Raw genomic sequence first — 22,131 nt, forward strand, 5'->3', positions numbered from 1 at the left:
CACATGAAGCTAATTAATTATATTGATCAGATGTATAGATACATAGATAGATAGAGCCTTCAAACTAGGGCATACATCTTGAAGGATGAATCATTTTGGCATTTTACTGTCTGAACCATCATATCATATTTACACAAACACATTGATGTAAAACTTTTTTATTTCTTTATTGGAGTTAAATTCATCCAGAAAACAATTTCACTCAATTAAGCAAACACAGGCGGTAAGACGTCCAGTTGTTGCCGTGGTACCGGAGCTGCAGGTGTCTCGGTGGTCTGGGCCACTGCCTTGGCCGAGGAAACGAGCCTCCTGTCCGGCCTGAACGGCACCGAGGAGCCGCTCACTTTCTGCGGCGTGAGGCGGCTCCCTTCTTGCTGCTGCAAGGCGCAAAAAGCGCAAAAACAGAGTCAGATCTGCAAATTGATCCTTTACAGAAAAATACCAGAATATCAACACATCAGGGGTTAAACTAGGCCGCTGTAGCAACACTGAAGGAATATTTGATTCGTTGAATATACTGATTTTCCTTTGGAGCTACAGCGGCCTCTAGTGTCCAATCACACTAATTAAAACTTTGAAAATACAGAAAATAATTGATAACACTCTAATAATAACCAGGTAAATCAAAGTCAGCTATAAACAGGATTACACCTGGTAACAAGGAGAAAAGTATAAACAAACTAGTAAATAAGACACAAATAAACATATAAAGAAAGTGATTTGTTTTCATTCAAACAAGTTTTTTAGCAGTTAGTGTTTTAGATATTAAACAGAGCTGGATGATGCTTTATTTTACATGTAATTTCTGGATAATTTTCTCGACATTTCCAAGGAATCTCCTGAAAAGAATTATGTAATGTTGCTACTTATATTGACAACAGGAATGTCCTCTAAAGAAAAATTCAATTAAAGTACTTTTTAAAATTTATTATTGGAGACATATTTTTTACTGTATGCCTTCTTGGGGACTAATTTCACATTTCACGCTTGTTAGGCTGAGCTGCTCACTGACTAAAATACTCTCTAGATTATGCAAACAAGTATTTGGACACTGTCTCTATTTTCCCAGTAATTAATATCAAATGTTCTTTCAAGAGTTCTTTCCAGGACATGTCTCGGATATTATTGTGAAATTATTTTGAAATATTAGAAACCTGTAAAAACAGAGTTATCCGAAGCTGTTTTTTGGGGGGGTTTCACATAAACTGTGAATTTTGTATGTACGTTGTGATTTTTTAAGTTTTATTTGATGGTGAAACTAGTTTTCTCTGATGTTGTCTGCAAATGTCGTGGTGTCAATACTCACTGTTTATCTTTATTTTCATATTTATGAGAGCGGATACTTACTGTTTCTGCAGCTCATCGATGCGGTTTCTGAGAGAGATCACCTGAAAGACAGACAGGTGTGATTGAAACTGACAGATACTTCTCACCTGAGTAGCACTTCCAACACAATTCTAAACAAATTTACCCATTTATTTACTTTTTTCCTTATAGTTTGACTTTTAATGTCATGGTTAATATTATATTGTATTAATATATATTCTTGTGTTTCACTTTTTTTGTATTTTCATCCATTTTTCTCTCGATGCATTTGTTTGTTTTCTTGTTGTTGTTGTACACTGGCAAATGCTTGTGATACAAACTTTGACACAGATATAAATGTTACCATACACACCAGATAGTCTCCCAGATAGAGTGTAAACCAGGGTGGTTTAGGTGATTCACATCGTCATAATTGGATTAGCCCTTTATGTAAAGTTTTAACCACCTACTGTATGTTTAAGTTGTGCCACCTCACAAAATGTAATCATTAATTAACCTCTTAAAAGGGATATATAATGCTTGTGATTATCAGTTATTTTTATACTGTTAAGATGTCAGATGTCTATGTAGTACATAGTAGATATATCATAGTTCATAGTAGAGTTCCAAAACTTGAGGTGAATGTAAAAATCCTTCCTAAAAGTCTTCAGCCTGCTCTGATACACCTGCATATTTTGGATCAGATTCGGGCTCAAACATGTACAGATGTATTTGAGAGGTTTCTGTTTTGAGTAGGGAACGAGAAAAATACAGAAAATCCTGCCACTACTGTGTGTTTATGTGGCCTCCAGAGCTGGAGGAACCAATCAGAACAGAGTGGGCTCATCGGGAGGGGACGGGAGCTAAAACGGCCTGTTTCAGACAGAGGCTGAACTAAGGGGCTGCATAAAAGGCCAGTATGAAATGAATAAGGAGTTTTTTGAACTGTAAATCATACAAAGATATTCCAGTAGAGCCCCAGAATATAAATATAGAGCTGGAAATGGGCAAAATATGTCCTCTTTAATTTAAAAAGTCTATAGTTATTTAATTTTTTTTTAGATATGATTGGTAGTGAGAGGGAATATCATGTTGTATGTCACATGACTGTCCATCCTGGATGATTTAACCAGAGAAGAATGTGAATGTACAACATCAAACAGAAACTGACGCAGGCAGATGTGTCACTGCCGATAAATCAAGCAGGAAATGCTCTGACTGTTTTCTGCAAACCACACCAAACTATCTGTGTTACCAGGGGAGAAACAGCCACATGCAGGAAAAGTCATTACGAGATAAATACATTTCACACTAAAGTAATCACACATTCATCACTTCCTTTGTAATTTTGAGCATAGTGTGGTAGTAAATCATGAGAAATGTTCTTATCAAGGAAAATGTGGTAACTTTAATATCTAGATATACTTGTTCCTAAGTTTCAAATGAAATGGGCAGACCAAGAAATGTGGAGATTGTGAGTTTGTTGCAGCACAAAATATACAAAATATCCTCATATCTCTTTCTCACTGACCTCATATCTCTGTCTCTTGAGCCTCTCGCAGTAATCGTACTTAATTGCCTCCAGGTTGTGCAGCCATGACCACAGCTCCTTCGCTTTTTCCCTGACAAACAACACAAACCACAAGCATTCAATAGGCAATCTCTGAATGCAGCTAGGAATAAAATGTTTTACCCTATGATTGAGTCTTCATCTGAACCCAATTATTTTCCTCATATTATATCAAAATTAGATTAGTGGAGCAGGTAGCTTTGAACATAACACATGGACGAGAAACCAAATGATTACACTTGGCTTTAATTTGGTTGAAAGGCCAGCACTTTAACACCTGAACATGCTGAACAATACCTCAAACATATCATAATGAAAGGGTATAAATATAAAGGGGGGGATGTGTCTACTGTTGTTATTTTTAGCCGTGCCAGCAGCATGACTCTAGGAATGGCATTCTGTTGGTCAGTCCATCACTTTGGTCCAGACTGAAAGATCTCTACAGCTGCTGGATCGATTGCCATGAAATTTTGAAGACGTTCATGGTTCCCAGAGGATGAATCCTAAGCACTTGGTGACTTTTCTGTCAGCACTACCAGCCGGTCAAAGTTTTCACTCTTTCAATGAAATATCTCAGTATCTACTTGATGGATTGGAACCAAATTTCAGACATTCATCACTCACTGACATTATACTGTAATGACTTCTGTGACCCTCTAGTGCCACCATATGGTTTTGTAGTGTAATATCTCAACAACAGACATTTCATGACCTTATCATGACATTCATGGTATTATCATTGTGAGCATGTTGACGATAGTGTTTAACTCAAAGCACCACAATGCTCAAGTACAGCCACTAGCATGAGAGTAGACTCTTGTTAATTTATCTTTTTTTGAAAAAGTTGCAGGAATAATTTAATGAAACATTCCTGTAATTGTCCTAAAATTGCCAATCAGTAAAATCTTATCAACAGAAAAAGATAGATTATTGGGGCAGAGCCATCGTCCTTCCTCTGACTTCATTGTGGAGAAGATTTTAAATAATTCAATATTTCCTGTACTGACAGCTGAGAGATGGCAGATTTTCCCCCCCTTTTTTATTCTCATATGTAAACTTAATAATGCATGTCCTCTGTGGTGTCACTGCTTTATTATCTAGACTGTGACTTGTCTTTTCGTTCCCTGCCGTGTGTTACTTCAGATTGTCCTCGCTGAGATTGTCGATAGTCAGGGGTTTGAGTCTCTCTGCCAGAATCTTCTTCTTCTTTTCTCTTTCAGTCTGCTTCTTGCCTCTCCTCTGTTCAGCCTACAAAATTCCAACAAGTAAATCAAAACAGGTTAAAAACCTCCATATTTATATATTTTTTTCACTTTGATACCTGTTTTGTATGAAGTTGAAGCAGACATCTGAGAAACACATTTAAAATCCCAACAATAAAAAAAAAAAAAATGATGAAAAGTTACCCTCTGCAGAAGGCCGCTGTAGCCGGACCCCATATTTGTCAGAGCTATCTTCTTCTTGGCTTCATCCTCAGCCTTCCTGTGGGCTTCGGCATCCTCCTTTCTCATCCGTTCAGCCTGCCAAACGAATTTCGAAGATTATCGTGATTCGACTCCATGACAAGTAAAAGGACAGCATGAGTGTGGTTTTATTTTTTCCTCTTGCTAGTAATGTCCACAAACAGTTTTAGGAGTAACTTAACAGCAGCTAAAAACCTTGTTTGTGCTACCCTCCAGTGGTTGAAGTTCTCAACTTCCTGCAGCGATGCAGAAATGCACTCTGTGGTCAGTACACTGTGACATCACTGCCAGGTTTGGTGAGATGTGCAACATGCTTGAAACTGTAACCCAGATGTTAGTGAAACACTGCTTTTCAGCTTGATGTTAAATTACTCTTCAAATCCACCGTCTTTACTGAAAATGACAACTACAGATGGGTGTTTGTAAATGTGGATCAAATGAGTCAAATCAATTCATCTCTTTGAAATGCTTCACCAAATGTTGAAAGAACAGAAAGAATAAAGTCACAGATTGAAGCTGCGACGATATAAGAAACAGGAGCTGTGTACCTCCCGCCTGGCCTGCCGCTCTTTATCCTTCTCAGCACGAATCCTCTGCTGCTCAGCTCGCTCAGCGCGGCGCTTCTCCTGAACACGCAAACCAAAAGACAACATCGCAATTAAACAGAAATTAAGATAATGCTGTAGTTGTCTTGTTTATTTTCATACATCTGGCTTTAATTGATTGGTGATCTTCAAAAAGTTATCATTTTGCATATGTAATCAATGTGTTTTGAGCAAAATCTCACAATTCTTTCTTTGAGAGCAATGAGCTCCTCTTCTTCCTTCTTTCTGCACTCAAAGTGAGCATCGATCAGCGACTGCAGCTCGACCAGGTCTTTGTTTTGACGTTTCTTCTGGATGTCCTGCAAGAAACAAACAGAAGACAGCAGTTACCAAAAGATAGTTGCTGTAGACACTGTGTAAACACTTTCATTTAAACCTAGCCAAAGTGCAGATGAAGAGATCACAAATCTTTCATCAAGGATTGTAACCTGTCTTGACTGAAATGTATTCTGTCTCATACATCAGTGATGAATGTTATTTTGTAAGTTTTCTTGCAAACAGAGTAAGAATGTCATATCCTAATGAAGATCCTTTGTGTGACCATTGTGGGGTATTTCCTGCCTCGTTGGGGCACATGTTCTCGCAATGCCCAAAATTGTCCAATTTTTGGAACTCCATATTTAAAACTTTGTCTGATATCCTGGGACACATGGTAGAACCGGAGCCAGTGTTGGTTGTATTTGGGGTACCAGGAAAGGAGTGTTCCCTTAGAGGACTCACTTCTTCTGTGGAAAGTTTCATAACCCTTATAGCACACAGATGAATTCTACTGAACTGGAAACAGGCACAGCTTCCCACCTACACTACGTTGATTGAAGATGTTACGCAACATCTTAAACTGGAAAAACTCAGAGTCACTTAATAAGTTTCCGCTAAGAAATCCCATGAGACTTGGCAACCCTTCATTGATTATGTAGAGGCTACGCAATAAATATCCTATTAACTCTTTGCTACAATAACAAGGCTAATGTAAGATGTCAATAATCACCATGTAAAGCAGCTTTGTACCTTGGTTAATATTTATACTGTGTATGCACTGTCCTATTGTTTTTACGTGTCTGTGTATGTAAATTCTGCACTGTTTTTGTATTTCCTATAATTTGTATACAATGTGTACTGCTTGTTTAACTAAAATACCAATAAACAGATGTAAAAACTGTTGTATGTCATGACATATTTATACTGTATGTGCAATGTCCTATTATTTTTATCTGTTTGTGTATTTAATGTATTTTATGTAATTTGTATACAATGTGTACTGCTGGTTTGTTAACTAAAATACCAATAAACAGATGAAAAAGAATGTTACTGATGTATGTCATGACATGCATATTATTATAGTACAGAAAGTGTTCTGACTGGACGTCGGTTGCTGCCACATTTTGACTGGAACTAATCTCAAACCACCTTGTTGTGGTAGAGGATTTGGTTTCTTGGTTCGCATCCAAAGTATGAAAGAGGGCTGTGTCTGAAATTCCTCTCCATATACTAAACAATACACTATATTTAGCCTCTGCCATTTGGTGTGTAATTTTATCCACCTGTGTATATAGTGCACTCAAAAATGTAGTATGGCATGTGCACTGCTTTTAGATAACAATCCCACAATGCAATGTGTTGCATTTTACAGATGCTGTTACTGCTGTGTGACTTTATTGCTGTGATGACGCAAAATGATCATCAGTGAGTAAATGTCTGAAATCTCTATTTACCGCTCACTATTGAGTAAACTACTGAGTGTCTATTAGTCTTAGTCACACTAAGGAATGTGTCACCCAGTGCGGTGGTCTGGCTCATTGACATGTTTTTACACAGTGGAATAAGATATATCAGAATTTAGATACACATAATACTTGTTAGTAGGATTAGTTCATTGTTTAAAGGCTACACATTCAGTTATTTTTTCTTGGATGAGTATCAGTTGACAACTTACATCAAAGTCTACTTTCTCGCCATCAGGGATCTTCGGAGCAGAGGGTCTATTGAAGGAAATAACATTCATATTATAACTTACACATGTCACCGGTGTGAAAACATGATATTTCAGTCAGAGAATTTAGAGAATTTACTCACTTGAACTTTGGCTTTTCCTCTGGTAATTCAGCATCAGCATCAAAACAGCAACAGGGGGAGAAGAGAGAGATCAAACTGTTAGAGACACGAACATGGAGAGAGACGCAGTCTAAAGAGCTGCTGGTTAATTAGGGGGGATGTTCCATGTAGACAAGCTGAGTTACATCTGAGGGCTGCAAGTTGTTTCACACTTCCAGTAGATCATTGTCGTGTGAGTGTGAGTCTTTCTAACATCAGGGGCCTGACTCCTGTATGTTAGCCTCTCCTTTAAGTACTGTAAGTACACAGTGTTACCTGATTTTTCTTTTTCACGGTGTTAATTTGTTGTGCATTAGTGTGTAAATCAAACCAATATCATCTGAGTCGTTTCAAGTGCTAATCAGGATCAGTAAACTGTGCCATAAATCACTACAGAAACTATTTAATAGTTTAATTTTCCGAGCATACTTACACACACACTTTTGACACTAAGTTTGACTGTGTAATTACTGTTAATTGATGTGCAAGGTAAAAAAAAACAACAACAAAAAAAAAAACAACAACTAGGATTCTAACAGGAACAAATAACAAAGTTTGTGACCCTCACACTAAAACAATCAACACGGGAAGAAAATGCAGGCAAAGAAACAGCGACTCAGCAGGAAATACAAACTACCATCTTGATCTTCGTCCTCCACTGGCAGGACACAATTATGCAAAAAAGAAAAGAAGCAGAGATGAGCAGTGAGGCCCGTAACCATGACCTCAACCTTTTCCTCCACGTCACCTCCGTTGGCTAACTACATCAACTACATCAATAACAGGTTTAAAGGGAACACAGGAAGTGTGAAACAAACAAATTGTTTGAATTGTTCATGTGTGAAAGACTCACTGGCCAACAGAGAAACAGATAAAAGGTCCAAACAGAAGAACACATAAGAATCTGGATCAACATACCTTCTTCTTCATAGGCCTCTGCGTGCAGCAAGCATCCAAAGCGAGGGCAGAACAGAAATCATTAGTGATTGAACTCGGCGCTGGCAGCCTGTTCCTGTCCTCTTTATGATGCACAGCTTACGAAGCACATTTACTAAACTGGGGTGTTTATATCCTTACTGTGTAGTGTAGTGGCAGCCACTGCACAAGTCCCATGTCATGCATTAATACTGCATTAATACTGCAGACTGCTCTTTCTTTCCTAATGTTCCTTTTCTTTGGCGAGAACATTGCATGTTCCTCCTGACTGCATGTTAATAAGGACGTTCTGGTGAACTTCTTTCAAAATCTAATAGCCTTTCAGATCATCTTTATTGGCTTTATTCCTTAGTTATTTTCTATACTATAAGGACTGATTGGGAGAGAATGAAACTGATGAACGTGGCACTGTGCAGAAAGAGTGGTTTTACTTGTGTAGCTGTTCTTCTCCCATACAGAACACCACTCTCATGCTGTAATCAATCAACATCAATGGTTGACCAACCCAAGAATAAACTGACACTGTTAGATAACCAATGGTAGTATTTGTTATTTGTTTAAACCATGGTTAAAAACCTTAAAATGACCTGTGTTTTTCTGCCAAGTGCCCTTTTGTGGTTATGACTGCTGAGAGTAATTACTCTCCAGTCAAAATAGCAAAGATGGAAGTAGCGTATCCTTGTTAAACCTTTGTAAAACCTCCAGTCGGTAGGTCAGGTTGGATGACTCTGCCAACAAACTGAATGACTTTGACACCGGAGATGTTGATTTACATTCTGCCTCCTACAACAGTAAATGCTGATTTCTTTTAAAAATGAAGGCAAACGATCCCTAACCTTAATATAGCTCATAAGTGTAAACAGGCACTGCAATTCAGACGGGTGCTCTGCCTAAAAAAAGTGGCGTCTATATTGTAAGTCAGGAAAAAAGAAACACTCCATAGTTTAAAAAAAACCAGCACAAAGAATCATCTCATGTATCGGTCTATGAATTTATTCACAATCAATAGGCTGACACATTGAGAATAAATTCATCTAAAAGACCAATACATCATTCTTTTTGCTGTTTTTTTTCCTTCCAACTATAGAATATGCCTTTTTCCTGACTTTGCTCTGGAGAATATAGACGCTCTGTAACCTTAACTTGGTAGTTGTAGTTGCGTCAACCTAACTAGACCTTAACCATAGACGCAGCAGATCAGAAAACACTCGATGCAGGCACAGCACCAGTAAACTACCTATTCTGATCTCTTAACTTATGTGAACTTATTGACTAAACCTAGTGAACACTGGTCTTACATTCAACATGTGGTGAGAAAGTAAATTCCAATGGCTGTTTTCGTCTTGGTTCTGCTCAATGTATACTAACTAGACAAGTTTTTGCTAACATAGTACTAACTAAATTAGCAAGTATTTCTGCCATCTAGTGGTCAGCAATTGTTAAACGCTGATTTATCAACTGTGTACCAGACTTGAAATGTATCAAAACTTGATGACTTCCAATCTGACACTGCTGAGGCAGCGACATTAAAAGATTAGTTCAGTAAGCATACATTAAAAGCCTGGGACTTCTGCAGTGACTCCACTCTGTGTGAAACAGTTTGCACAGATAATAAAAGCATTTGAACAAAATAAACATTTCCTCTTTATACTTGAATAGTCAGGATGATTACTTTGCATCACAACACCCCACTGTAAATGCTTTAGAGCAGTTTGCCAGTGTCACTCTTCATCTACACACAGAGAGAAAGATGCTAAACATGGTGTGAAGGGAGGTGAAGAAATTGCTTTTACATGACTGGGAATTACCCATCATCCATTCTGTTACAGCCTTAAAGATTGGTTCATGAGCATGCCAAAAGGCAGTCATTAACAACAAGATGAGACATAGGAAGGAATGATTCAAGGCCTTGGATGAGACAGTGTTGTAGATTCATGTAAAGGCAGCTGTTTTTCTTCTCCCTTTCAACATTTATATGCACATCTCATATTCAAAACACACATGTGGCATTGTGCAATAATGCTGGAAACAGGACAAAATGTTATACTGTGATCATGTGTAAGCTAAAACTGGTGCTGATATGATGTAAACACTGTGGACATTGTATAAAGCAAAGTGTCAAATGTTCAAAGACACTAAAAGGCACTTTAGGGTTCTTCACCAGAACCACTGGCCTTGACGTGCCCAATGGATCCGGGAAGCGAATATGAATAATTAAACCAATGCCCTCCGGGAAAGTCGGTGTGTGGGGATGCTGGACAGAAGAGCGGTGATGTGTCCAGAAAATGATGCAGATGTTATTTGTGCTAACACAGAAAACAATGAGCCCATGTGTTTTGAAGCATTATATACGGGCGCTGTGTGTTCTGTGACCTTTCGGATTGACGCAGTGACCTGAGGTCTGAGGTTGGTCTAAATGGATTAAAATGTGTTTTCTGGCCTGACTTTTAAGATGACTGTTCAAGTCTGACTTAAAACAATAGTCAGGAGCCCAAATGAACAGTGAAACATGTTTTTCTTGCTGTAATCATTCCTCCTGTTCATACTGACCATTAGAAGATCCCTTCATAATGCACTTACAATGTAAATGATGGGGGACAAAATCCACAGTCCTCCTTCTGTGCAAAAATGTATTTAACAGTTTATCTGAAGCTAATATGAAGCTTCAGGCATTTTTGTTACTATACTTCCAGGGAAACACTGTCCAAGGAAACACAAAGAGGGAATTTGATGCTAAAAAGATTGTAAATATGAGGAAAACCTCTTTCAGTGTTCATATGGACACCTGATGTTTTAAGACAGACTTGAAAAATTATGAACCCGTCCTTTAATGTGACTTATAGTAGATACTGGCAGCGAATGAAAGCATTTGAACTACTAAGTTCCACTCCAAATTTTGGAGACATGTGGATTTTGTGTTCTTGTTCTAGTTTATCTAAAAATCTAAAACTAAAAAAAGAATCTGTTCCTGCTGGGAATGCATCCTGAAAGTTCACAAATTCTGCAGATTTACAACTTTTGTAATACTGGGCAGTTATGAAGAGGAGGTAACTAAAGGGCTGAAGGGAAACTAGAGAATTAGTGAACTGCAAATATATCAAACTTCACAAGACAAAGATTTTCAAAACTATTTTAGGATGATTCGAGTTTCTGCTCGTTTCCTCCATTCCCTCACAGTTATAAATCACTTTGAAACCAACATATCTCAGAGTTATGACAAAATGTCTAAATATTAGCAGTTCCTCCCAAAAAAGAAGCAATATATGTTTATGTACTTTGGTAATATACAAAATGGCAGATGGTCGAGAGATTCCAGACCTCATTTATAGGAAAAAAAACAACACATTGGTTCCAATAATGTTACTAGTTAAATTCTAGTAACACCAAATGCAGTCTGACATAAAACATAGAGCTAAATATTGTAATTTCAAGTTAAACTATAATGTAAAATTTCAGTAGATTTTCAACAGTTGCGTAATAGAAGATATGTTTGATTGTCCAGGAGTCCAAGACCAGCTGCAGTTTGATAACAACATGCAGCAAAGACAGGAATCAAACTTTTCAAAAGCTGGCAGTTACATTAACAACATTACTCTTTCTGCGCAAGTTACTGCCATAAAGTTAGAAATTTGGGGATTTTGGTGTGTCAAACAGACCCAAATTTTCAGTAAATATTGTGCCACAAAGTGATGACATGGCAGGAGTTTAAAATCTATTCAAACTATGTGAGAAAATCTTCCTTCATGTCTTTCCTCAGACTGTGGGTGGACTCCTTCTTTGGTTATTCTGAGGTGGAGCTTAATAAAAAATGCATTTCCTAAAACACATTGAAAAAGAAATTTAGGAAATCAGAAGTGCAACATTGCTCTCAAGTGCAAGACTGTCCAATATCTCTCGGACCAAGTGCAATAATAGACCATCCTACTGAACTGAACTCCATATTTCTGGGACTAAGTGCAATACATTGACTATTTTTTATCAATTAACTTTTAAAAAGAACTTGTTTTATACTTATTTATGTGTGTAGTCTAAAATATGCAGTGCATATGTTGCAGATTCTGCTGCTTGTGTTTTGTTTTTATATATATTGTATGCACCAGTCAGGGGAGGCACTAAATTTCGTTGTACAGCTGTGCAATGACAATAAAGGCATCCTATTCTATTCTATTCTATTCTATTCTATTCTATTCTATTCTATTCTATTCTATTCAAAATATAATTGTGTGCTTCTACTTCCTTTACTGACTGAATGGAAAGACTCCAGTTATTTATTTTCTATTATATTTAGTATTGAAATAGAACAAATTGACTTTTGATATAGAAATTAGATTTTTTTTAGGAAATGTACTGGAGGAATGTAAAATTTAAAGGATGAGCAAAACCTCAAATCATGCTGAATTGTCCTTTTAGACTCGTTACTTTGACTTGTCAAGCAGGATATGTTTTGCAGCGTGTTGATGTCGACAGACCTGACTATCCTATAGAGTGCTGAATGTCCTGCAGGAGAAGGGTGAACAGACTGCCCATGCCACGTACCTTCCTCCTCAGGTTCTGGTTCTGGTTCTGGTTCTGGTTCTGGCTCTGCTTCTGGTTCAGGCTCTACTTCTGGTTCTGCTTCTACCTGGGCCTCCGCCTCAGGGGCTACTTCTACTTCTACTACCTCCTCCTGGGCTACGGGCACGCAGCATGCACCAAAGGGTGTCGGAGAAGGCCGTTAATGAAGACCACAGACATGACAGAGCCATTAGAAACCATAAGTGAGAGATTACTTTAGTTACAGAGATGATGGATGGGTGAGCGACGGACAGCACTGCTGGAGAACAGAGAGAGAGAAACAGGTGATGATGAGACAGAGTCATGTGACCTTATTCACACAGCAGCGGAGGTGGAGCTACCTGAAGCCAGTTATGTGCTGATGTTACGTACAAAGATCATACGAACATTTCACCAATTCTGTTTGGAAACCTGTTTAAATGAATGGTCCTGATGAATCCAGAGTATGGAAGCCTAGAGCAGCCATAAATTGAGATAGGTAAACTTTGTTAAGTAAACGTTATTTCAATCATTTTGTCAACTATTATTGACAAAACTTTACATTGTGAACAAAAAAGATCATAAATATTTAGCATTTGTATATTCAGCAGAAATGTGACATGAGACTGCAACAATGGAAACTAACAAGCACAGGAGCATTCACAGAAATTTAATGGCTTCTGCTACAAAAAAGTCAGTCTGAAGAAAACTTGATATATGACTTTTTATATGACAATAAAATCTTAATAAATATTAACAAAGTATTTTTGCTCCGTGCACAGAGTATTAAAAAAGTGCCCTCGGGTGCTAACGACAACAGGACTCATGTAGCAACAAAAATCAACACAGAAAACTTGATGAAATATGTTGTTCACGCAGTATTGTGCTTGAGTTTTAATAAATATGAACATACTATATGGGGAATATTGAAACACATCTCTCAGCGTGTATTCTTTGACACTATTCATTCAAAATTACATTGAAATTTGTAACTAATACTCAACAGTATTTTTGTATCTTTGCAGCTAAAACGTTAGAAAGGTGATGTTAGAAGACAGCGTTGGTGGATATCATAGATATGGGAGAAACCAACAGTTATAATGATGTAGGCACAACACACTGCAGTGCTGGAAAAAAATGAGCCATGTACATTTTTTTTGAACGCTTAAAAATTAACTTTTTAACTTTGTTAAAAGCATAAAAGGTTCAAATTCTAATTGGAAATAGATGCTAATTTTAGCCTTTTATTAATGTTAGCTCAATGTTGTTTCCAAATTGTTTTATTTGTGTATTTCATTGTTTTTATCTTATTTTATTGTATTTAAGTTATTTTATTACATTTTTTTGTTATTATCTGCCGGCTTTTATTTAATTGTGGCACTGATTTGTTTTTTTGTTTTTTTTCTTTGTAAAGCACTTGGTAGGCTAACACTGTTTTAAAATGTGCTATATAGATAAAGTTTATTATTATTTTTGTAATCAGTATTAATTTATCTTTAGAATATAGAAAGGAAACTCCAGGAACACATTTCATGTTTTCAGAAATACCAATGATAGAAAATCCAAAATAAAGAAGCTACAGAAGCTGCTAGAACAGCCGATTGCTAGCTAGAAGAGTTTTAAATAGCTAGCTGTTATTAATACATCTCATTACAGCTACATTACAGCTAGCTAACATCTTGAAAATGTATTCTATCTTCAGTGAAGTCTCTTGTGACTTTTGGAGTAGCAGCTCCAGTTTAATGAGAATTATCCACGTAGTTTTCCACCTCCACTGTTTAAAACACTGCAGTTGTGTGAATGAGGTCAATGACAGTTATACTGATGTGACATTTACAGATGACAATGTGAACATGTCACATGCCAAGAAAATAAATGTACAGAGCGTAGAAGCTCGGTCACATTTTCCTCTTAACCATGTGAATCAAAAAAACATCACTCAGTCAGAAAAAGTTACCCTTAACTTAGAAGTGTTTGACTGACAGCTGCGTGTTAGTTAGCTTTCTACCGACGTAACCATAAGATAAACATCTTACTCATCTTATCTTCCTTTTTGCACAGAAAATTAAATAGATCACTGATTGGACGAGAAAATGACGAGCAAAAACGTCTTCATAAAAAATAAATAATAAAATAAATAAAATAAATCGATAAAGGCTACTTTTAATGTAACCGAGGGTGAATAAAGCAACGAGGTAGATGTATTCAATCAATCTCATTGACATTTATCACCTTCTAAACCAAAATAAGGTTTTCACTCACTTTCGGCTCAACTTTTAGCAAACCCTGCTTAATAAACTTACATCTGTGCTAGTTTACAGCCGGCGTAGAAACCAGATGTCAGTGTCAAACACTTTAACTTAAGCGTAAAACCCAGAAGCTGACAAAAGTGCAAAGGAGATAAAAATCGATTCAGTCGTCTTTACCTTCCTCGTCTTCAGTTGTGGAAAGTGGAGAGAAAGCATAGAGAGGAAGAACAGAGACAGATATGTCATGGTGTCATTTTATAATTACATGTAAACATCTCCTCTGAACTGACTTTGACATATATTGTCTTACGCACAGTTACATTTTTAAAAAATTATGTAAAAATATGTATGTGACATACTTTATATTATGTACTTCTGAATGTGTACAAAATATAAGGCAAAAAATATTAATATGTATATATTAACAGTGCATTTCAAACATATTTCCAGTATATTAAGAAGAAAATTTAATTATTATAGGAAGAAGAGCAGCTTTTAGATGACATGGCTGCTTTTACCAAAATCAAAAGCGGTGACACAAGAGCTAATTTTGTCAGGTCAAAGGTCACTTTCATGTCTGTTGTGCACACAAAGCCTTTCAAAGTCACTAACTGTGTGAGGTGAAACTAAAATAGTACATTTACATACAAATAAAAACATATTAAATCATTGTGTGTCATAATTTTGGATAAAGTCTTATAGCCTGATTATTTTGTTGTGAATAAATAAATCAGACATTTCTGAGTAATGGTCACTTACCCTCGTACTGATCCCTGAAATGTAAAAAATAAGAAATTCAGAGATCAATCAGACATGAAATCCTTGCTGACGGTTTCTTTTATTAATGTTAAGACTCATCAAACCACATCAAACAGCAGCGTGTGTCGTTACTGACAGAGTCGGATTCACTTACACTTCCTCAACGTCAGACATGGTGACAGCAGACTTCACACCTGAGGGGAAAGACAAAGAGCCCGATGAGTTGACAGGATTGAAATAGCAGCAGAGAGACTGTGTCGATATGAAAAGGTTAATCCACACAGAGACAGTTGCTGCCAGTTCACCTGCTCCAGTTTACTTGTTATTTCCATGAAACTGTACTTAGAATAGAAAAGCAAAGCAAAGACTTTGAAGAGGGAGGATTTGTTTTAGATGGTTTCTGGCAAAAGTTTCTGCACAGACAACAGGAGGTTGTATCAGTTTTATTTCATAGTATTTATATTTGATTCCAACACAAACTTTTACACAAAATATAAGATACAATTTGCAGTATCATAATACACCTGCCCTCTTCTCCAAATAATAACATAAATAATCTAAGACAGTCTGCCACTACTTTCAACAATCATTTGAGACACATGTGCACACATCAAAACACACTCACACACGACCAGAGACAGAAAACTAAACATTGACATTACTCATTTTATTCATATTGTCCAAATATGTGATTTCTATACATTTTCTTAAATTGAATAATACTTGAACAACATTTGAAATGATTCCCCAGAGAATCTCCACACTGACACACTGAAGTACACATCCGCTTTAATCCTACATGCATGGGTTTTAAAATAAAATTTCCCTCTGTGATCTTCATCACCTGATCGAAACACAAGCAGCATTTGTAAATTTTCAGGCAATAATCTGTCACTTCAAGGCTCCGATTGACATGAATCATCCTGGTTGAATCATCAATACAAAACCTGAACAACTGTGTATGAAAAGATTTGGTTATTTGATGAAAAAAAAGTAGGTAGGTACAAGGTACAAGTCTGAGTACGTAAAAAGTTGAGGAGAGAAGTCAACCACAACTCTGGAGGCAGTTTGGTGAGACACATCCAATCACAGATCTTAAAATTGTTTTTCATGCACCTTTAATGGCAAACTTAATCTAAAGATTACACTTTGTACAAACTTGATAAAACATTCAACAATTTACATCTCAGTGTCTGTTTCTGGGTCAGTTTTGCATGGATTTAGGTGTTGTGTTTATTCCCATGTGCAATGACACATCGGCCTGAATTTGCTACGGCTCTGACTGGCATCTTTGTCACAGCAACAGCTGCTGAGGCTGAAACCAAGCGATACTCACAAACTCTCTCTTAAATTGTTTTGAGGATATTAAATGCTGGACGGCATGAAAGTAAAACAGCAGGTCTTATTGTCTGTCCTGAAAATGTCCCTACAGCTATAACAAATTAACTAGAGTTTCTGTTCTCGAATCTCAGTAGTGATGCTAGCAAGGCCCCTTTACACTGTGTGATTTTGGGCTGTCTGAGATGAAAGTTGACAATCATGAGAGAAATGTGGTGAAATCTTTGGTCGGCAGTAAAAAACAGTGTCCTAGATCTCACTGTGAGACACGTCCAGCAACAACCAGCCAGGAGCTTTGGTGACCAAAAACAGGCTGCGGCAAAATTCTGACCGAGTCAGATATTTAGGACCAAGTTCTGTGACTGCTGCTGCCACCCACATCTACAAACCAACCAATCAGAATATGACATGAAATGATAAAGAGTATACTGGGCAGTGTGACATTTTGTGAGTGCAGTTTTTTGAATAGTGTTGGCTGGTGTTTGGACGATAATCTAGTGCTCAATGTCGAAGGAGGTGATTGCCGACTTCAGAAGGTCACAGCCTCAGAAAACACCCCTCAGCATCAGTGGCTCCACAGTGGAGAAAGTGGAGAACATCATGTTCCTTGGAGTGCAGGTCTTGGGTAGACTCACCTGGTCGACAAACACCAACAGGATTGTCAGACGGGCCCAGCAGAGACTGCACTTCCTTAGGAAACTAAAACAAGCAACACTCCCCCCTAACATTCTCACAACATTCTCCAGAGGCACCGTTGAGAGTGCGCTGACATACTGCATCTCCTCTTGCTACTCCAGCTGCAATAACAGTGACACTAAAGACCTGCAGAGGGTAGTCAGGGGAGCTGAGAAGATCGCTGGAGTCTCCCTGCCCTTTACTCAGGACCTCTACCAGTGCCGACGCCTTCACAAGGCAATTAACATCGTCAGGGACCCCCCACACCTTCTTCACAAACTCTTTGATCCTCTACCATCAGGCAGGAGGTTCCGAAGTATCAGAGCAAGAACCACGAGAATGTTAAACAGCTTCCTCCCATCCCACAGGCTATCAGGCTGCTGAATAACCGATCCATCTCACTCTGACGAACAGCAGCATAACTTCATATAAGACTCTTAATTTGCGTGTTTTTCGCTGGATACCCGTACTGAACACTTTTAAGTCTTTTTTATACTGTTTTCATACTTACTCTACTATTGTTTTAACTATTTTAAGTTGCACTCAACACATCTTAGATATGCGGGCTCAGGGACTGTGTTACATAAGTGTTTCTTGTATGTAGTAATAGAGATTTATGGTAAAATGACAATAAACTTGAGTTGATTTTGATTTGATAAAGTTTTGGGAGAAAACACACTTGACTTGACTCCATGACGCACACAAACCAAAACAATGTCGGTGACATTTAAAAGAAGTTTATGTGACTTTGCTGCATTTTCAAAACATCAGAGCTACAGATTGATGACGAGCCGATGACACGTCTCTGCTATCATTTACTTTTTTTCTATTTCCATCGTAGCGCTACGATTCGCCACACATTCATCTCACAATCTGACAGCGTCAAACTGACACACAGTCTGACACAGACTTTTTATCGTAGGCATCTCACACAATGCGACACATAATAAACTTATACGATCGTTGTTGTCGCACAGTATAAAGGCGCCTTCAGCGCAACCTCAGCCTTGTAGTTCTTTGTTTGTGAGTAGTTGTAATGAAAACCATTAACAGCAAACCCTGTGGATCATCCAGAGGTGATTTTTCCAAATAAAACCACAACTAAACACAACATTAGATACCTCTAGGGTTTAATATAAATCATGTAATTATGTTTTGGTGTAATTTGGATGAACTGACCCTTCAGTGTGACATGTTAAAACATTTATATCACTGGCTCACCTTGATTTGAAGTGAAACCATGACTGCTTTCCTGGATTCAACAGCAGCTTTCACAGATCATAAAAGTTTCAAAGAAATACAGGGAAAACCCCCTCTAATCAGCCCGAGTGTGAAAATGTTTCTACAGTGTATGTTGAAGCTCAGTAAAAGTCCCAACATCATTGCCAATTAAGTCCAAGGGGGTGAGGAGCAACTCTGTTGGAGCCAAAGTGGGAGGATTTCTACTCACTGTATATACAACTATATCATATTTGATATATATAAAGTGTCTTTGGATGACTCCTTCACACTTTGTGGTGGGCACAGCTGCAGAGGACTCAGAGGATTAGTTCTAGATCGTATTTCTACCCATCAGCTGAGGAACGGTGTCCAAATAGCTGCTTTAATCCCTCGGCTCGGTCCAGCGGGAGGATCCTCTGCACCCCGTCAACCAATCAGCATCAACTTCCAACAAATGAGCTCTTTGATCGACTGACAGCGGTCTCACCTCTGTGCATCCAGCGTTCACTCAGTGCATACCAACACTTCATCACTCTGTATATTTAGTGGATGGTCACTTCATTTCTTCAGTATGAGAACACTGAATGCTGAGAAGTGTTTCTGAGTACTTATGAAACTAAAACTCGGTGCTGAAACTGAAAGACTGATGAAACAGGTGAAAAAAAGCATCCTCAGCCAAACGAAATCAGATTTAGATTGAAATGATAATATGAGACGGATTCACAAGACCATCAGTGTGATCCGGAGAAAGAGAAGGTGTTAGCTGGATGAAGGATGGTTATTCCACTTCTGACAGCAAACAGACCCTCCTGTATCATCACTATCTCTAAATCTCATGTCTCCAAAATGTCAGACTAGAATTCAGGTCGAGCTTTGCGGGCGTATCAGTTTAAAGTTCAACATACTGACAAGAGGTTACAGGAAGAAAATGTCTCAAGTTTTTTGGTTAAGATTTCATAATTTGTATATATTCATATAATAGTTAAAGAAAAACATTTAGGGGAAAAGGTGATGCAGTTATTGTGCAGGAGAGGCCACAGGTAAAGCAGAAATCTGCAACATGATGCTAAATCTGTGAAGATGCATGAACGTCATGTACAGATGTTCATATACAGCTGCCAACATACTTATAAATAAATAATATTAACATGTACCATACAGACAGAGTCGAACTTAAAAATACAGAATATGCAGGAGGCAAAGAGGAAGAGAAGCCAACTTTCAACCATGGAAACAATAATAAATATCAGAAAAGATCAAACTGTGTGGTTTCAGGATCAAATAATGAGTGTTTTTTGTTTTTTTTGTTGTTTTTTTGATTGAAGACCACCGATAAGGACAACTAGTAGTTGTGCTCTTGGAGGAGTGCACATTGACTGCCCATCTGTGAGCTACCAGTATAGTGTCCCCAAAATTATATTTATATTGCAAGAGATGCTTTATATCCAGTGCAGCTATGTTTAGTAATAAAACAGGAGATGCTATTTGGAAGTGAATGTGAGTGAAGATTTTGAGAGATTTGTGTAAACTGAAAAATTGACTTTAAAATAAATAAATCAAATTATTGTGAACATTGTTAGAAACAATATTAAAGAGGAAGGAAAACATAAAAACTAAGTTTACTGGCAGAATTTCCATTTATCCCTGAAATTCAGAGTTTCCCTTGGTTTGGACAGTCTGAGCTGAGCATCAACATCACATAAAGTGATTTAAATTTATAGAACATTTGGCATATTTCATATACTATCTACTAATATTACTACTACTTACCACTATGTACTATACTGTCTCATACATATATCTGTTAAACCTTTGATTGATGAAAAAGGGCTCCTAACTTTCACTACATCTTTTCAAATGATGATCTATGTCTTTAAAGAGTCCATAAAAATGTAACTAGTCATTTTAATTTGAAAGCTTCTCATTAAATTACATTAACTGACATGTTTATTAACCTGTTAATCAAACTGTGGTGACGAAACCGGACACCTGCTTTTCAACAAGACTGTTAACCATCCCGAACATAAACTACACATGTTTGACACGTTCAACCGCAGCAAAACATGTCTATGTATATTTCAAAGTCCCTCCTGAGGTTACAGCCTGCAGCGTCGGCTAAAAGACGCTGATCTGTGTTTTCTCTATTACGACACCTGATGCACACAGATGCAAAAACAAAACAAAACAAAACAAAACAAAAACAACTAAATCCTCAACCAGAATCTTAAAAAAGAGAAACAAATTGTCAGAAAGATGTTGTTGTTGTGCTGAGGAGTGATTTCAGGTCTGTCGTCTTACCTCAGAGAGGAAGAGAAGTTCCTTCAACGATGAAGATGAAGGTCTGTAAGAATCTGCAGGCTCCGCTCAGAGAATAAGTCCTTGTGTTATAGTGAGACCTGAGCTCATCAGTCCCTTATTGGCTGTGGGATGAGAGAGGTGTGCGTGTGTGTGCGTAGTATATATGTTTGTGTGTGGAAAAGGTGGGGAGAGGAGGAGGAGGAGGAGGGTGGGGGGGTGGTGAGGGGTGGTGGGGGGTTTAGTGATGACCCTGGAGAAGGAGATGGATGAAATACTGTGGATGGAAGAGGAGGGCTCAGGTTTTGGAAAGGAGCAGCTGAGAAGCTTCTGTTGCTAAATTTACAGTGATAGAAGGCTGAGAGGGGGGGTTACACATCAGCTTGGCATCCAGACAATGGAGGGAAAGTGTGTGTGTGTGTGTGTGTGTGTGTGTGTGTGTGTGTGTTTGTGTGTGTGTGTGTGTGTGTGTGTGTGTGTGTGTGTGTGTGTGTTTGTGTGTGCCAGCTACATCATCAACCAGTGAGTCAGTCAATCAGTCAGACACTCAGTCAGTATAGTGTTGTAGAATAATAGATTAATAATAGAACTGGACTAAAAACAGGATTGTTGCAACCAAACTTTATTTTAATGTGACTTATGGATCAATAGAAACAGACAAAAACAAATATTTATTGAGATCTGTTTGTACAAACCAGTGCTAGCTTCATTTATAGCTAACAAGTCTGACAATGGATCCAAAAAGCTACAATAATGATCCAGAAAGGTCAAAATATACAGAGTTGGCCAGACTGATAGTGGTGTGAAGCTCTGGGGTTTCTGGAGCAGTTTTCACATACAGTTCAATTAACAATTTCATTTTTCATTTAGCAGATGCTTTTATCCAAAGTGACGTACATCTGATAGTTGATACAACACAAGCAAGGACCTAGTCAGTAGAGAACAATGTGAGTGAGTGCCATAAACTAAATTCAACTCTGATAGGACGTAGGTGCCAACAGGCAGTGCACAGAGGCAGATTAGAATAGTACCAGTCAAAAGTTTGGACACACCTTCAAGATTCAAGATTCATGATTTAGTTTATTGTCATT

General features: G+C 37.8%; 1 protein-coding gene across 4 annotated transcripts; it reads right to left on the reverse strand.

The window, feature by feature from the left end:
• Positions 1 to 148: 148 nt before the first annotated feature.
• LOC122985536 (troponin T, fast skeletal muscle isoforms-like) lies at positions 149 to 21,183 on the reverse strand. Of its 4 annotated transcripts, XM_044356273.1 has the most exons (16): positions 21,044 to 21,183; positions 15,666 to 15,705; positions 15,512 to 15,525; positions 14,930 to 14,938; positions 12,507 to 12,641; positions 7,953 to 7,970; positions 7,672 to 7,692; positions 7,017 to 7,035; positions 6,877 to 6,922; positions 5,126 to 5,242; positions 4,887 to 4,964; positions 4,282 to 4,395; positions 4,014 to 4,123; positions 2,837 to 2,927; positions 1,348 to 1,388; positions 149 to 377 (listed from the first exon to the last, which is right to left on the reverse strand). In XM_044356273.1, the coding sequence occupies exons 2-16, from the start codon at positions 15,683 to 15,685 to the stop codon at positions 341 to 343; spliced, it is 870 nt and encodes a 289-aa protein (XP_044212208.1). In that variant the 5' UTR covers positions 15,686 to 15,705; positions 21,044 to 21,183; the 3' UTR covers positions 149 to 340. The 4 variants fall into 4 exon arrangements, with proteins under 4 accessions (XP_044212208.1, XP_044212216.1, XP_044212223.1 ...); XM_044356281.1 differs by lacking the exon at positions 7,672 to 7,692 and having other exon boundaries at positions 21,044 to 21,182; XM_044356288.1 differs by lacking the exon at positions 12,507 to 12,641 and having other exon boundaries at positions 21,044 to 21,181.
• Positions 21,184 to 22,131: the final 948 nt, after the last annotated feature.

Source organism: Thunnus albacares, chromosome 1, assembly GCF_914725855.1.
Source record: "Thunnus albacares chromosome 1, fThuAlb1.1, whole genome shotgun sequence".
Taxonomy (NCBI): Eukaryota; Metazoa; Chordata; class Actinopteri; order Scombriformes; family Scombridae; genus Thunnus; species Thunnus albacares.

Bases quoted from the DNA above. Each gene is read 5' to 3' on its own strand.
- LOC122985536 (XM_044356273.1), bottom strand. From the start codon at position 15,685: ATGTCTGACGTTGAGGAAGT. The intron at 4,396-4,886 runs GTACACAGCTCC...TTCGTTTGGCAG, and splicing joins AGCGGCAGGCCAGGCGGGAG to GCTGAACGGATGAGAAAGGA. The intron at 1,389-2,836 runs GTCAGTGAGAAA...TCTGTCTTTCAG, and splicing joins TCAAGAGACAGAGATATGAG to GTGATCTCTCTCAGAAACCG.